The 17,837-nt window shown below is 42.8% G+C and overlaps 1 protein-coding gene across 4 annotated transcripts in view; it reads left to right on the top strand.

Annotated features, from left to right (window-relative positions):
* Positions 1 to 17,837, top strand: part of Pi4ka (phosphatidylinositol 4-kinase alpha) — a 125,964-nt gene that overhangs the window by 33,213 nt on the left and 74,914 nt on the right. For all 4 annotated transcript variants that reach the window (NM_001001983.2, XM_030249069.1, NM_001373955.1 and 1 more), the window contains 7 exons: positions 5,550 to 5,698; positions 9,090 to 9,155; positions 12,509 to 12,605; positions 14,016 to 14,207; positions 14,715 to 14,815; positions 15,427 to 15,556; positions 16,886 to 17,018. In NM_001001983.2, the coding sequence (NP_001001983.2) occupies positions 5,550 to 5,698; positions 9,090 to 9,155; positions 12,509 to 12,605; positions 14,016 to 14,207; positions 14,715 to 14,815; positions 15,427 to 15,556; positions 16,886 to 17,018 (868 nt within the window). The remainder of the gene's footprint in view (positions 1 to 5,549; positions 5,699 to 9,089; positions 9,156 to 12,508; positions 12,606 to 14,015; positions 14,208 to 14,714; positions 14,816 to 15,426; positions 15,557 to 16,885; positions 17,019 to 17,837) is intronic.

Raw genomic sequence — 17,837 nt, 5'->3', positions numbered from 1 at the left:
TTGGGGAGTTGGTTCTCTTTCTGGATCATGGAATCCAGGGATCACACTTCATTGTCAGGCTTGGATCTTTACCCACTAAGCCCCCCTGCCAAAAGTGATGTAAACTTCTTAAAGAGCATATTTCAAGGCTATTCTAAGGGAAGAAAATTTTGAAAAGGAAGAGAATAGTTATCTACTATTATGGACACTTTGTGTATAGTATCTCTTGGATGTGAGAGTATTATATAAACAGTTTAATGTGCGTTTAAGAACTAATGACTATAAATGAAGAAAATACCTAATTTTAAAAAAAAAGAACTAATGACTAGATTTATCCAGCTCAAAGTCTCACTTAACCCCCCCCCAAAAAAAAACAAAAACCCTGTATTTTCTAAACCTGTTTCTCACATGTCTAGCTGTAAACATCCCTGATCTGGCAAGAGGGGCTCCTCTTGGTGCCTGCTGTCCTTTAAACATACCTATTAGGTAGTTGAATGGAAAGACACCCAAATAATGCTGTCTCTACAAGCCTGTGTTTCTCTCAGCAGATCTGCCACCTTCTCTGTGCTAACAACTCAGGAGCAGAGGGTTGGTGTGCATAGCACCAGAAGCGTGCCTCCCTGTAAGGAGTGCAATAGCATACACTGCTTCCTGAATGCTTGCTCACATACCCCATTTCACTCTGAAGTTTTGTAAAGTCTCTCCCATTTCTGGCATCCTTCCTACAGCACCAGATACATTTTAAATTTATTTTGTGGTCCTGGGGTTGAGCCAGTGCCTGTGAGTGCTAAGCAAGTGCTCTGTCACTGAGCTATATCCCCACATTTTAATTAATTTGCTTGGCATGGCGGCATGCATCTATGATGCCAGCCCTCGGGAAGCAGAGGCAGGACAGCTCTAACTCAAGTCTAGCCTGCACTACAGAGTATACCTTCTCTCAAGAAAGCAACAGATAATTATTCTTTAAAAGCACAGTTTGCAGTGCTATCTCTCAGTTAGTTCCAATTATTTTTTTAACCCAAGACAGGATCTTGTAGGTAGAGCAGAGTGGTCTTGAACTTGTAGTTATGTTCCTGCTTTTACCTCCCAAGTTCTGGGATTACCAGCATGTATCACCACACCCAGCTCTGTAAATATAAAAGTCCCAGTTCTTAGGTCCCTGGTTCTCTCTGTTCTCTGGCTTTTGCCTCCTCCTGTGACCATTGTACACCAGCTCATTCATAGAGCTCTTTTCTTTCATGTCATGCTGTCTACCTGAAAAGTGTCTGCTGCCAGGTCACAGCCTCTTTACCTTCTCTCTTCGCTCCTTTAAACCTCTGTTCTCCCGTTGTTTCTTCCTCTTGTTAGTGCTCTAGCACCACAATTCCAGGTTCCATTTCAACTGCCCCACCCCCGTTCTGTTGCTGGCTGGTATTCCCTCCTTAGACCCACAGTGTGCTGCCAGTGTTATAGCACTAGATTTTGTCTGACCTGCACCCTGCTTCTGTGTTCTCCTACCAGAAAGTCAAACAGGTTCCTAGGTTCTTGATAGACTGATACTGTCTTCCAGGATTTATTTTACTCACTTATTTTTGTGGTATTGGGGATTGAACCTGCATGCTCTCCCACTGAGCTATTTTCCAATAGCTTTGTTTGTTATGAAATGTAGTCTTACAGTGTAGCCCATGCTGGCTGGGAACTTGCACTCTTTCTGGATCACTCTTTCAATTAGCTGGAATGATAGATATAAGTCACAACATTGGGCTGTCTGTCATTGTTTAATATGACAATATTAGACCTGCTTATTTTCTAATCATAGTTTTCAGATAAAATGTCTTAATAATGACGTTTTAGGGGCAGGAGCAATGGTTCAGTGGTTAAGAGCACACACTGCTCTTTCCAAGGACCTGAGTTTGATTTCTAGCATGCACATTAGATTATCAGAAATGCCTATAACTCCAGTTCCAGTGGGATCTGATACCTGGGACCACTATGGGCACTTGCATTCATGCACATAATTGAAATAAAAAAAATTTTAAAAATGACTTTTTGATCCATCATTTGCTTTGGGATCTTGTGTGAATTTTTCAGAGAGGTGTAAAGTTAGCATCTGCCTTAGTCACTGTTCCTTTGCTGTGAAGAGAGACTATGACCAGGCAGTTTATAAAAGAGAGTTAGGAGCTGGAGAGGAAGCTCAGTGATCAGAGCAATTGTTGCTCTTGCAGAGATCCTGGGTTCAATTTCCAGAACCCACATTGTAGCTCACAGCCATTTGTAATCTCGGTTTCAGGGGATCCAGGAGGTACATGTGTGGTGCACATATGTGCATGCTTGCAAAACATCCATACACATGAAACACACATCCAAACACATGAATATATACATCTATATACATAAAAAAATTGAAAGGAAGGAAAGGAAGGAAGGAAAAAAAGAAAAAGAAAGCACTTGAGGGCTCATTTACAGTTTCGGAGATTGAGTTCATGACCATTAGGAAGATGGCAGTAGGCAGGCAGGCATTATGGTAGAACAGTAGCTGAAAGCTCACATCCTGATCTGAAAAGGTAGAAGAAGGCACAGAGAGACACAGAGTCTGGGCCTGGTGTGGCCTTTTGAAACCTCAAAGCCAACTCACAGTGATGCATGCTTCCTGGTCATTCCCAAATAGTTCTACCAACTGGGAACCAAGCAATCAATCATTCAAGCCAGCACAGGCCCCAAGCTGGAGCAGGACTTGAAAGCCCAAAGAAGGACTCATTCAATGTTATCTTGATAAGTAGAATAAATTTGTTATAGGTTACTTCTAAACAGTGGCAATTAAAGACAGCTGGATTTTCCTGTCCTAAGTTCCTATCTTTAAATATCTGTAACTTCACAGCCAAACTGATGCAAGCCTGAGTTTAGAACACTACCTAGTGTTGAAATAATAGAAATGATTCAAAATAAGACACGAATTAGAGCCAGATCTGAGAAAAGTTATGTTTTTAGGTTACCCCATCCTTACTATATCAGTGATTCTGCTGGTCCTGGCAAATGCTATTACTATGGGAGGGATGCTTTGTTTTGCTGTTGTCTGGCACATAGAACAACTAAATAGTTCCTAAGGCTAGGATCTATGGGATTATTTCGCTATGTTTATTAATACACTGGTTATAGGTGCTCACTTTATTTTGAAAATTTCCTCTTTTATTTTTCTTTGTTGACTTTTTAAAATTTTCTTTATTTTAGGGTTTCATTCTGTAACTCAGGATGGTGTAGACAGGCATCCCTCCTACCTCTGCCTTCCAAGTGTTGTGAATATACATATATACACTTGTGTGTGTGTGTGTGTGTGTGTGTGTGTGTGTGTGTGTGTGTGTGTGTGTTTGTGTGTGTGGTGTGTGTGTGTATACATAATATATAATTTTATTTTTTAGATAAGGTCTTGCTTGTTGCCCAGGCTGTCCTGGAGACTGCTGTGTGGTACAGGCTGACCTCAAACTCTGCATCCTTCTGCCTTAGCCTCCCCAGTTTTGGGATTTAAAGGTGTGTTCCACCACTCAACTTGTGGCTTCCATCTTCAGCACTTTGTAAGTGACAGCTAAGTGGTGTTACGTATGTTCTTAATGCTGTGCACACATCCACATCAGGACTTTTATCTTATAAAACTGAAAGGCTCCATTTCCTCCTACCTAGTTCTTGGCGACCCATTTTTCTGACTTTGATACGAGCTCTCTAAGAGTTCTGTAGAAGTCAGCTCATGCAGGACTTGCCTTTTTGTGGATGGTTTGCATGATTATTCCAATTTTGCAACTTATAATTACATTATTATACTAATTTTATTAGCAAAACATCTTTGGGAACCCTGTGGACCTTAAACTTATCTCTCAGATTTGAAAAGGTATAATTCTACCCTCTTTTATCCCATCCAGATTAAGTTTTATTGTCTGGATTTAAAAAAAATAATATCATATCTGAGCTTTTGATTTGAGGCACCTTGCCCCTTGTCTTAGTCAGGGTTTCTTTCTTTTTTTTTTTTTAAAGCATTTCTTTTCTTTTTTTTAAGATTTATTTATTTATTATATGTAAGTACAGTGTAGCTGTCTTCAGACACAACAGAAGAGGGTATCAGATCTCGTTATAGATGGTTGTGAGCCACCATGTGGTTGCTGGGATTTGAACTCTGGACCTTTGGAAGAGCAGTCGGGTGCTCTTACCCACTGAGCCATCTCACCAGCCCCTTAGTCAGGGTTTCTATTCCTGCACAAACATCATGACCAAGAAGCAAGTTGGGGAGGAAAGGGTTTATTCAGCTTACAATTCCATACTGCTGTTTATCACCAAGGAAGTCAGGACTGGAACTCAAACAGGTCAGGAAGCAGGAGCTGATGCAGAGGCCATGGAGGGATGTTCTTTACTGGCTTGCTTCCCCTGGCTTGCTCAGCCTGCTCTCTTATAGAACCCAAGACTACCAGCCCAGAGATGGTCCCACCCACAAGGGGCCTTTCCCCCTTGATCACTAACTGAGAAAATGCCTTACAGTTGGATCTCATGGAGGCATTTCCTCAACTGAAGCTCCTTTCTCTGTGATAACTCCAGCTGTGTCAAGTTGACACAAAACTAGCCAGTACACCCCTCAAGGATTGGTGGTCTGGCCTTTATTTCTCAATTCCAAAACAGAGCAAGAAGATGGAAGGATGGTTCAGTGGATAAGAACACTTGCTGTTCTGTAGAGGTCATGAATTCAGTTCTCATCATCCTACTGGTGGTGACATACAGCCACCTGTAACTAGCTCTAAGGGATCAGATGCTCTCTTCTGCCCAATGCATGGAGACATGTACATGCAGATCTATAAAAATGCAAGTACAAGGAAAGCTCTTGACATCCCGTTTCACCCTGATGTGACCCAGCAGCCTTCAGTGCCCTACTTTCACCACTCTGAAGGACTACACCCTCAAAATAGGAACCGCCTGTCTTAGTCAGGGTTTCTATTCCTGCACAAACATCATGACCAAGAAGCAAGTTGCGGAGGAAAGGGTTTATTCGGCTTACAATTCCATACTGCTATTCATCACCAAAGGAAGTCAGGACTGGAACTCAAGCAGGTCAGGAAGCAGGAGCTGATGCAGAGGCCATGAAGGGATGTTCCTTACTGGCTTGCTTCCCCTGGCTTGCTCAGCCTGCTCTCTTATAGAACCAAGACTACCAGCCCAGAGATGGTCCCACCCACAAGGGGCCTTTCCCCCTTGATCACTAATTGAGAAAATGCCTTATAGTTGTATCTAATGGAGGCATTTCCTCAACTGAAGCTCCTTTCTCTGTGATAACTCCAGCTGTGTCAAGTTGACACAAAACTAGCCAGGACACTGCCATAAGCCCTTCCTCCCTCACAACCAAAGAGTGCTATGGAAGCACTCCTGTAATCACACTCCTGTAATCTCCCAACGCTTGAATGGCCGAAGCAAGAGAATTGCTGTGAGTTCAGAGAATCCTAGCATAAAAAGGAATATTAGTATCAACAAAAACAAAATATATACACCTATGCTGTTTCTCAGGAATTGTTTCAGTCAGCCATGTCTTTCTATGTTTTATTTTGTTTTTCTCCTGACAGCTTCTTGCCTACCTGATGGGACTGCCTTGGAGCCTGAATACTACTTCTCTACCATCAGCTCCAGTTTTTCTATCTCTCCCCTGTTCAATGGTATTACCTATAAGGAGTTCTGTATTCCACTGGAAATGCTTCGGGAACTCTTAAACTTGGTGAGCAATCTCTGATGGGTAAATAAATCAAACGAAAACCAATCAGCGGAAGACCTTTTGCTTCTGTTGTTGCTTGTTTGTTTTTTGTGAGCTGTGTAGCCCTGGCTGACCTTGAATTTACAATCCTCCTGTGCGTGTACCTCCCAAGTGCTAAGATGGCCATGTATCACTATGCCTGGTTGACATTATTGCATGGGAATTGAATCTAGAGTCTATCATTGAGCTATATTTTTAATCTTAAAAAAACCAAAACAAAACAAAAACTAGGCAGCCATGGGTGGGTGGCAGCGTCGGCCCATCTTCCGTGCAGACGTGGTCACTTGGCAGAGGGTGAGTGAGGAGGAGCTCCTTGGTCAGAATTTGCACAGCCTCAGGACTGGTGCTCTGTTAAGTCTCTTTAAAAACACACAGGCCCTTAGAATGAGAAAAATGATGGTTAAAGTGCAGTCATAGAATCAATCAATTCTAAATTGAAATTTCACATTAGTCACCACTTAACCTACTATTCAGTCTTTCCATTGGTCCTAGAAAATTTTAAGCTTAGTGTACAAAACATATGATTACATTAATAGACAACTTGCAAACAGTATTATCCCCAGTACATACTTTCTGTATGAGACTTTTGAAATAGCAAACAGTTTTGATGACAGATACAAGAAAAATATGTGTACTTTTCCAACAATCCCAAGCTTATTAATAAAGATCTTTTCACAACCTTCTCATCCCAATAATAAAAGATTTCCTTTTTTGTTTGTTTGTTTTTGTTTTTTTCGAGACAGGGTTTCTCTGTGTAGCCCTGGCTGTCCTGGAACTCACTTTGTAGACCAGGCTGGCCTCGAACTCAGAAATCCGCCTGCCTCTGCCTCCTGAGTGCTGGGATTAAAGGCGTGCGGCCACCACCTCCTGGCTAATAAAAGAATTCTTATTTTTCTGTACCCTTTTTATGCCTAGAAATATCAAAATTGTATATTACTATAACATAAAAAAATAAAATGATGTATTCATTTAACCTAAAAACAAAAACAAACAAACAAAAACATACTTTTAATATTGAAGCAGAGTCATAGACATTTTACCCAGGCATGCTTGGAACTTCAGATCTTCATGTTTTAGCCTCCCAAGTAACTAGGATTACAGATTTGTGCCCCCAGGCCCAGCAGAAGCATCTAATTCTTTTCTTTCCTTTTTTAACAAGAAAGGCTTGGAATACATGTTGAATATCTCTTATCCAGAATATTTGGTATGGGAAACATTTAGGATTTGGGGTCATTTGCAGATTTTTAAATTTTGCATATGCATGATTTCATCTTAGAATGAAACCTAAGTTTCATGAAATTCTTTTGTTCTTCATATCTGTGCTCCTTCTACACATAGAAGGTTATTTTAGAGTTTTCTTTTCTTTTCTTTGAAATAGACTTGCTGTGTTGCCCAGGCCAAACTCAAAGTTCTGAGCTCTAAGAAATCCTTACATCATGGCTTTTGGAATATCTGGGACCACATGCCTTGCTTATGCAATGCCTTGAGTAATTTTGTCAGATGTGGAATTTACCACTTGGGGCAACATATTGATATAAAAATAGTTTGGATTTGGGAACATTTGGGATTTCAGATTTTTGGCATGGGGTACTCAGTATGTACAATTATTTACAGGTAAGTAGATTTAATGAACTGGCAAGTTACTGAAGGAAGCAGAGTAAAATTCCTTCCCTAAGGGAACTGTCAAGCAGTGTCTGCCCCTCCTCCTCAGGTCCTAAGGACACACGGAAGCACAATTTTGACAAAGTCCACACTAGGAACCAATGACTTTATTGGGTGTCCCTACAGAGCCTAGGTGAGGGGTTAGGGGATACAAATAGGGTTGTGAACATCCCGCCTCCCAACCCACCACATCTGGAAGGCCTTAGCCAAGACCAGTGAGGGCTCCCCGCTCCCAGGCTTTCCCAGTCTCTATATACTCTAGCCCTTTCCCTAGACCATGTACAGCATTGCCATGTGGGAAGAGCAGCAAGGACTCTAGAGAATCTGTGCCCTACTCCAAACCTATGGGAGTGGTTGGGAACCATTGGCAGATTCCTCTCGGATGGGCTTTTGTGGGGAAGGCACAGCTGTACTTCATTGAACATGATGACTTGGAACGTGTTTACTCACAACACATTCTGTAGTGTTTTTCATTTAATCCTTACACTGAGTATATAGGAGAGGTGTCCTACATTTCCATTAAGAAGAGACACAAGTTGAGTACATCAAGAATATGCAGATCCAGAGCAGAGGGTCAGGCTCAGTCCAAGCACTTAGACGCCCCTAAACAGTGCTTTTCCTTGCTGTGTTAATATAAAACCCAAGCTTTTCTAACTTAGACGCCACTAAACAGTGCTTTTCCTTGCTGTGTTAATATAAAACCCAAGCTTTTCTAGCTTGAGTTTCTTTGGGTAGCCTTTGAGGTGACACTTTCAGTGCCATTTTTGCATGGGTCTTTAGCAGGAAGATTGCAGTGAGGTTGAGGCCAACTGGGGATACCGAGTGAGACCCTGTCTCAAAAGCAAAAAGTAAAATGAGGTTGAATGTGATGGTGCATACCTTTGATCTCAGCAGGTAGAGGCAGGAGAATTTCTGTAAGTTTGAGACTAGTCAGAGCTACATAGTAAGACCCTGTTTCAGAAAGAGAGAAACACACACACAAACAAACACAGAGAGAGACAGAAACAGACAGCCAAGGCTACACAAAGAAACCCTGTCTTCAAAAATCAAAAAAAGGAAAAAAAAAAAAAAAGAATCTAACATTGGCAACTTTGAGGGAGTTGGTCAGTCACTTCCTTTGTTTTTATTGTCATTCATTAAGAAAAGTCCCAAATGATGTATGATGTCTTGTGCAGATGTGTGGCCATTGTTCAATTGGTATGTCGTTGAGATGCTTCCTGTCATTTATCACTACACGTTTATTGGGTTCTTTCTCTTTATTTTTGTTTTAAATTTGTTTTATATTGTGTGTGTGTGTGTGTGTGTGTGTGTGAATACTTTAGCTACATATATGTATGTGCTCCTTGTGTGTGACTGGTACCCATGGAAATCAGAAGATGACATTAGCTCCCTCAAACTAGAGTTATAGACAGTTGGGAGTCAGCATGTGGTGCTGTGAACAAAACCTGGATCCTCCTCTGCAGACAAGAGCTACAACTGCTCTGAACCTGAACCACTAAACCGTCTTTCCAGCCCCTGGCTTTATTCTTGGCACCCAGCATCTTGGGCATGCTAAGCATGCTCCTTACTGTTGAGCCCCACCTCAGCTTTATTACGGGTTTTAGCTGTCAGCATCTTTGTCACTGGCAGAAGCAGCTAGCGTTTCAGTCTTCTTTGTGTACGTTGCTTCATGTGGCTTTTGTCTCTCTAACAGGTGAAGAAGATTGTTGAGGAGCCTGTTCTCAAATCCTTAGATGCAATTGTAGCCGGCGTGATGGAGGTACATACCTTCTGAGGACATTTCCCTGAAAGTAGCCCGACTGACATCTGCAGAGAGAAAGCAGGAATTGTTCACGTGAGGGTTAGAGTGGAGGATAGTTTGTAGTGAGTGCTTAGTTTATTTTAACCTTAGTTCCAGCACACCCACCGCTTGCCTCCCTATGCCTGACTCTTTGAATTACATCACCACACAGTGCCTCTGACTGCTGGTCCATGTTTCCACTCCACAACTGAGAGGTTCATGAGAGCTGACTGATGTGCAGTGTCACACCCCTAGGAAACTTGGAGTCAGGCTGGGTCTGGGTTTTATCTTCCTTGCTCCTTTGGTGCTTCTTTAGGCTGCAGGGTGCGCTTACGGGGACATGCAAACCCTGACTTTTTAAGTGCATGAGGTACATATCTGAGGGACTTTTAAAAAATGTTTTTGGAGCTAAGGCCTACAGATGTAATTATAAAACCATTACCTCTGAGTTCTGGGAAGTTTCAAAGTCTCAGTGGACATGAGTCAGAGTGGAATGATTGTGCTCTATCTGTCTCTGACTCTGTGTGTGTGTGCACATGTGTGTGCGCGTGCATATGCTCGAGCACTTTCGCTCTAGTCCCAGGTTCCTCACTTAACCAGGCATGCCCCTTCTCTTGTGATTGTGACATAACAGACTGGGGACCCCGCTTCAGGCTAAGCATGAAGTAGAAGGCGAGCCCCATGGTCTTCAGTAACTTTGAACTGTCCCTCTTCTCTGCACTTGCCATCAGCAGACTTTGATGTTAGTGTTTGTGCTGTGTGTCCTGAGGGACACAGTTCCATAATTCCAAGTTACAGTCTGGTGCTTTTCTACAGATCTTCAGACTTCAGTGTGAGCTGCCATGTGGATTCTGGGAATTTAGCCTGGTCCTCTAGAATAGCAATCAGTATCAACCACCGAGTCATCTCTCCAACCCCAGTTCTTTTATCAGTATACAGTCATACATGGCTGAGGCCAGGAAGCTGAGGCGTGAAAACCAGGCAGACTAACGACTAGCACAGTGGTTCTCAACCTTCCTGATGCTGCAACCCTTTAAAACAGTTCCTCAGGTTGTGGTGACCCCCAAACATAAATTATTTTCATTGCTACCTCATAACTGTAATTTTGCTACTGTTATGAATCGTAAAGTAAATATCTGCTCTGGAGGATATCTGACTTGTGACCTTCAAAGGCGTCATGACCCACAAATTGAGAACCACTGATCTAGAGACTTATTTGGTTTACATAGAACTGTAAGAAGTCATATGGGTCCTAATGAAGAATTGTGGCTTTCTAGAGATCGCCTTTAGGGCTTATCTTTTTTCAATGTGTGAATGTTTTAACTGCATGTATGTTCGAGTATCGCATTTACATGCCTGGTGCCCATGGAAGCCAGGAGAAGGCATTGGATCCCCTGGAACTGGAATTACAGACAGTTGTGATTTGCCATGAAGGTGCTAGGAATTGAACCCAGACCTTGTAAAAAAGCAATAAGCAATGTTAACTGTAGACCATCTCTTTAGCCCAGTAGGGTTTACCCTAATAGAGGAACATTGGTACTATGGCATCCTAGCACCCTGTCTCCCCGTAAGTGAAATGTGGTACCAGTCTGTTCTTAGGGCAGGCTTATAAAGTAAAACACACACACACACACACACACACACACACACAACAAGCTCATATACAGGTTCAAGAAGTGTTGCCCAGTGGTCAGGTCTGACTCAAGCCATTTTAGACATAACAGTTCATATTATCCTACACAAAGCTTTGTAGAATTTCTTAAGATTAACAAACCTCATATAGAGCATACAGAACATAACATGGTATGTGATCTGTATGACAGTACTCTGAGACGAGTTATTTTTCTGTGTCAATGACTGGCAAGCATATTACAGCAACAGTATGAAATAGCTGGCAGGCACAGAACTAAATGGCTCCAGCTATGCTGGGTTGGGGGCGGGGAGGGGCAGAACTCAACATTGAGGACTGTATCTTAACTTAGTCTTGAGGGCTCTTCTTTTACCAGTACTACAATTGATTGGTAACGAATGATTCAAAATTAATTTTAATTATAAAATGTAGGCTAAATCTGGGAGTACCCTGGCTGTAGTATCTTTCTACATAGATTGTGAGTAATGGTAGGTTCCCTCTGGTCTGGTGACTCCATGCTTATTTGTCTGTCTGTCTGTCTGTCTCTTTCTCTCTCTCTCTCTCTCTCTCTCTCTCTCTCTCTCTCTCTCTGATTTATTTATTTATTTTATGTCTGTGAGTACACTAGCTATACAGATGTTTGTGAGCCTTCATGTGGTTGCTGGGAATTGAATTTAGGACCTCTGCTCGCTCCGGTCAACTCCGCTCGCTCAGTCCTTGCTTGCTCCAGCCCAAAGATTTATTTATTATTATACATAAGTACACTGTGGCTGACTTCAGACCAGAAGAGGGTGTTGGATCTCATTTTGGGTGGTTGTGAGCCACCATGTGGTTGCTGGGGTTTGAACTTAGGACCTTTGAAAGAACAGTCAGTGCTCTTACCCGTTGAGCCATCTCTTCAGCCTGCTCATGCTTGTCTTTCATTTCCTTCATTTCCCATGTCAGGCCAAAGACAGTGAATAGTTAGTTGGTGGGTTTTTGTTGTTGTTTTTATGGTTCTGTGTAGCTCCTGCCTGTAGACACCAGGGTAGTGCACGGGCCTGTATACTTCTGCCTTTTACTGTAGACACCAGGGTAGTGCACGGGCCTGTATACTTCTGCCTTTTACTGTAGACACCAGGGTAGTGCACGGGCCTGTATACTTCTGCCTTTTACTGAAGACACCAGGGTAGTGCTCGGGCCTGTATACTTCTGCCTTTTACTGTAGACACCAGGGTAGTGCACGGGCCTGTATACTTCTGCCTTTTACTGAAGACACCAGGGTAGTGCTCGGGCCTGTATACTTCTGCCTTTTACTGTAGACACCAGGGTAGTGCACGGGCCTGTATACTTCTGCCTTTTACTGAAGACACCAGGGTAGTGCTCGGGCCTGTATACTTCTGCCTTTTACTGAAGACACCAGGGTAGTGCACGGGCCTGTATACTTCTGCCTTTTACTGTAGACACCAGGGTAGTGCTCGGGCCTGTATACTTCTGCCTTTTACTGTAGACACCAGGGTAGTGCTCGGGCCTGTATACTTCTGCCTTTTACTGAAGACGATGAAGAGGGTAATTAAGATGTATGTGTATGAGTCATAGTAAGTAGGTGCTCAGTTCAGATCGAAAAGATTCAATACAGCTGCTACTTGGCCTCTATGTGCCAAGGACCAAGGGCAGATCAAAGAGTTTCCGGTCTGTGGCCATGTGCCTCTTTCCCCTGCAGGCCAATCCCAGTGCTGATCTGTACTATACAACCTTCAGTGATCCCCTGTACCTGACCATGTTCAAGATGCTTCGAGATACTCTGTACTACATGAAAGGTAAGGGTTGGTGGATATGGGTGTGAGCAGAGGATGGATCCCTGGCCATTCTTACAGGCTGGTACTTGATGTGTGTTGATACCAATTTACAAATCATGTGTGAAAGCCAGCTGTGGCTGACGTGGCTTATGAACCTAGCTCCCTGGAATGATGGGTTGAGCCCAGGAGTTTGAGGCCAGCCTGGGCTACATAGCAAGAGCCCTCTGTCTCAAAAAATAAAAGACCACATGTGAGCAACATGATCACATGACTGAATTTAGAAGGAATAAGGAAAAAACTTTTTAAATCTGTCCCTGATGTTAATACTGGCAATGTTGGCTAAGAGTTGGGTTTATTTCCTAATATGTTTTACTACACTCCTTGTATCATTGTCCTGTACATGTAGTTTTATATAATTGAATTTAGATATTCTAGGAAAAAAAAAAGGTATTTGCTTTGTGGCTTTAACTCGGAGTCAATATATCTTAATAATTTTTCATGTACACTCAAAAATTATCATTTCCTCCCAATTTCTCGTATGATCTTCCCATGCTGTTTCTTTGTAGAATTAAATGTTCCTCTTAAATATGTTTTGATGACTACATAGTATTCCAAGATATAGATACACCATAATTTAGTTATGTTTAATTTAGTTCTAATCTAAAGAAGTAAGAGTGCCGCTGAGAAACAGTCTTTAGGGACCTCAGCAGCAGAGGTTTGGGTTTACTGAGGAGTCACTCTGCGACAGCCGGCCCAGCTGATGTCCTAAGTCCTCAGCATCAGCTAGTTGTTAGTAGTCTGAATGATGCTTATCACAGGGGCTCAAAAGTGTTCAAGCCTAAGGATGGAAATTTGGAAAGTCTCTAATCTTTGAATACTCCAAAGACCCATTAAAATAGCTTCTATTTGCAACTAGCCAACTGTTCTTCTGTTGTCTTATAACTGGTCACTATTAGACAAATATATCATTAAGCATTTCCTGTTGTCAACTGAGTGATCCCATTTGATGATACCTACCCTTCCAAGATTTCATGTGTTTGCAGTTCAGTTTTCAACTGCTTAAAAGACAGTGCTGTAGGCCTAGGGTATAGCTCAGTGGTAGAACACTGGCTACAAGTGTGGGCACCTGGATTGCTCTCCAGCACCACCAAAACCAAAGCATAACAACCCAAAAGCCCGCAGTCTGACTTACCAGGAGAACACTTTTCCTCTGACCAATGAAGTGTGTGCTTTTGGGGAACTATGACATAGCCTGTTCATGCTTGGCCCCCCAGGCATTCTTAGACCCACAGCTTCAGAGCCAGCCTCAGAGGTCGTCTTTGTTTTTGTTGAGAGGGAACATCCTTCGCCATGGACACCTGCTGCCTGTGTTGTACAGCTATTTCCATCTGTGACTGTCCCCCACCCCATCCCAAACTTTCTTTCCCACAGATCTGCCCACTTCCTTTGTGAAAGAGATCCATGATTTTGTGTTGGAGCAGTTCAACATGAGCCAAGGGGAGCTCCAAAAGATTCTGCATGACGCAGATAGGATCCACAGTGAGATGAGCCCACTCAAACTGCGCTGCCAAGCAAACGCTGCCTGTGTGGACCTCATGGTGTGGGCTGTGAAGGATGAGCAGGGTGAGTCCCAAACTACCTCCCTGCATCCTGTGTCCTTTAGACCTACCCAAGGATCTTTCTATGTTTTCCCAAAGTAACTTCTAGAACTCTTGGCCCAGGCATTTGCTGTTCTGTCCTGCAATGTGAGACAGTGGACCTTCCTTCCAAAAGGAAAGCCCAAGGCCGAGGAGCCTGTGCATTCTTTCTGCTATCTTTTGATGGTGCTTTAGAATTTGCTCTGGAGAGGTGGAAGTTCATAACTGTAGGGTGAGAGACTGGTCCAGTGGGTGAGAGAGTCTGGGAAACATTTTTGCAGAGCAGAACACTGAGACAAAATGAGTCCCAGGCAGCAGAGAAGATACAGTAGGAACACATTATAGAGGTGCCTGCTTCAGAACTTCCGGTGCCGCCTGTCACTGTTAAAACCTGCAACAGGCATTTCTGTGGTAATCCTTTGATTAGTCAATAAAAGCATATTTTCTGAAAGTTAGGCTTTGGTGATCATTTGTATCTGCTTCTGATCTTAAGGTGCAGAAAACCTTTGCATCAAGCTGTCTGAAAAGCTGCAGTCCAAGACATCCAGTAAGGTCATCATTGCCCATTTGCCCTTGCTGATCTGCTGCCTACAGGTCAGTCTCGATGATACTTGAGACACTCACTTCCCAATCACAGGGTGCCCTTTACCTGAGTGTTTCTCAGGCTGTAATTGATTCTCCAGTATCAAACAAGAGACAAGTTCTCCTTTAAAAAGTCTTAGTAGAGCTTACTGTGAACTAAGCATAAGCTGCTCCATATAGGGCAAGTGGTATCCAAGAGCTATGTGCCTTAAAGAGGACCTGGGGTCCTCCTTGATATGAGACAGCCTTGCATCCAATCAAGGCCAGCAGGTGAGTTGTTGACACACACCACTGGGCCTCACAGAAAGATGCCCTTGTTATAGTGCTTAGTTCTGTGTGGCTAAGGCTCACTCCCTGTCATAGATCCATTGACTCCACACATGCCATTGCTTAACAGCCTACTTTGTGTGTGTATGTATATGTGTGGCAATATATACACAGACATATACATACACACACATACATATGTGTGTGTGTATGTATTGCCTTGATTGGTGAAGAATCAGCACCATATACTTGGGACATTTTAGTGAGACTTGGACATCAGAAGGGTTAAGCATCCCAGGGCCTTGTAGGCAGTCCTTTCCAGACAGTATGATGACTTGATGTTGTGTTTCACACAGGGTCTGGGCCGCCTGTGTGAAAGGTTCCCAGTGGTGGTCCACTCAGTGACGCCATCTTTGAGAGACTTTCTGGTAATTCCATCCCCAGTGCTGGTGAAGCTCTATAAGTACCACAGTCAGTACCACACAGGTAACAGCTCTCATCTTCCGCATTCAGGGCATCTGTGTCCTTGAGAAAGGGTTGGCAACTGTTTGAGTTCTATGCCTGCACTGGTCTGCGCCCATTCCTCCTCCTCCTCTACGTCTTTTCCTTCTGTCTTTATCTACAGATCCCCCACTCCTGAGGTTTCAGGCCTTCCTCTGCCTCCCACTGAAGGCCCCTTGTAATCTTGTGCTTTGTGTTTTGTTTTGTTGGTTGGGTTGTTGGTTTGGTTTGGTTTTAGAATTTTCTCTTGAGAAAGTAACTGGCAGCTTACATGCCTCAGACTGAGCTAGGAGTTTCAGATGCACTGCCACATAAGAGGACACAGGCTGCCAGCAGAGCTTCTCATCTAATAGTAATTAGTGTAGATTAAATAGCTTCCTGGGCATGAGGCACTAATGTAGTTAATGTTGTGCATAGGTACATTGACATCTTTCCCCTTCAGATGAGGAAACACAAACTCAGCCATCAGAAGACTTCCCCTGGTCCTTAGAGTAAAGACATACAGACATAGAAAACAAAAACCCTCTTGATTTATAATTGTGATATTTCCTAGCTTAGAGAACTATTTTTTGAATCAGTCATTATAACTTAGTTAATGAATAGTGTAGATATTTAAGGTTGGACTGCATATCTCCCAGGCTTCTGTCAAATGTACCACTACCTAAAACCACACACACTTTTTCCTGCTCTGTGCACACTGCATAGTGTACCTCCCACGAAAGGGCTGTGCCTTGCTGCGTGTCAGAGCTGCATTCATGTGCACATTTGTCAGTTATTATTGTTGTAGTTGTTGTTGTTTGACACAGGGTCTCTCTACATAACTCTGGCTGTCCTGGGACTTGGTATGTAGACCAGACTGGCCTCAAATTTACAGAGATCTACTTGCCTCTGCCTTTTGAGTCCTGGGATTAAAAATGTGCCCTGGACTTGTTATGTTTTAAAATGGTTCATTAAGAAATTGCTGAGTTACCAGTTAATACTTTATAACCCAACTGTCCCTAAATAAACCTGTTCCTTCACCCTTCCTGTTGGTCTGGGGCTCTTGATTCTAAAATGGTCAGTTAGCCTGGAATGGTGGTGCATGTCTTTAAGGAGGCAAGCCTGGTCCTACATAGTAAGCTCCAAGCAGGCAAGGGAGGAAGGAAGGAAGGAGAGAAAGAAAAGAAAGAAAGTGTGGATAAGATATATGGTCAGACAGTTTTGAGTCCTTGCTTCTGCAAGCTGAAGCTGACTAGCTTGTTATCTTCGTTGTACACAGAGAAGGCAAAGAAAGTGAATGCTGAGTCAGACACAAGTTTGAACTTTTACTTTTAGTTGCTGGCAGTGATATAAAAATCAGTGTCACCAATGAGCATTCCGAGTCAACTCTGAATGTCTTGCCGGGCAAGAAGAACCAGCCATCCATGTATGAGCAGCTCCGAGACATCGCCATTGACAACATCTGCAGGTTGGCTGAGTTGAAAAAAGCCTCTGGGGGTGTCTAGGGGTTGGGCGGGGGCACAGGCTTGATATAAAAGGAGTGGATTTATCCTCTATTTAAAGCTTGTTTCTATTTATTGTATATTTATAAAAAGAGAAGTTTTTTTTTTTAATCTTTCCTTTTCTTGGCCAGAAAAAAAAATCAAAATGATTATTCAAGAAAATTAGTAATATATTAAAAAGGATAGCCGGTCATGGTGGCACACGCCTATAATCCCAGCACTTGGGAGGCAGAGGCAGGTGAATTTCTGAGTTCGAGGCCAGCCTGGTCTACAGAGTGAGTTCCAGGACAGCCAGGGCTACACAGAGAAACCCTGTCTCAAAGAAAAAAAAAAAAAAAGGATTGATCCATAACCCATCTTCCAAAGTAACTTGTAATTATATTTTTTCTGTATAATATTTGATGTAAGTTAGAGGTTTTTGCTGTTGTTTTAAATAAGATTAAGTTTCTGTGCTGTGGAGGCTTGCTTCATGCTCTTGTTCTGATTTGTATCAAATTCTGGCTTCTCCTTCTCAAAAAAGCAAATTGAGACAATAGCTCAACATGCCTTAAGCGCCAAATAAATGTGGCATGCAAGACATACCTGAGAAAGATTTTGTGTTTAAATAGGGGCTTTTAAATTTTCCAATTCTCTCTATAGTCCAAGCTTTTCTCCTTGGTAGGGAGTAGGGTGTAGCTTAAGGACAGAGCATGTGCTTTGCATTTGTAAGGCCCTGGAGTTAATGGGAAAGACTTGATATATAATGTCCCTCAGCTGTCTGGGACTCTCCTGTCCTTGGAGTCCTT

This window comes from Mus musculus, chromosome 16 (genome assembly GCF_000001635.26).
Source record: "Mus musculus strain C57BL/6J chromosome 16, GRCm38.p6 C57BL/6J".
NCBI lineage: Eukaryota > Metazoa > Chordata > Mammalia > Rodentia > Muridae > Mus > Mus musculus.
This window is presented reverse-complemented; position numbering and strand designations above follow the sequence as displayed.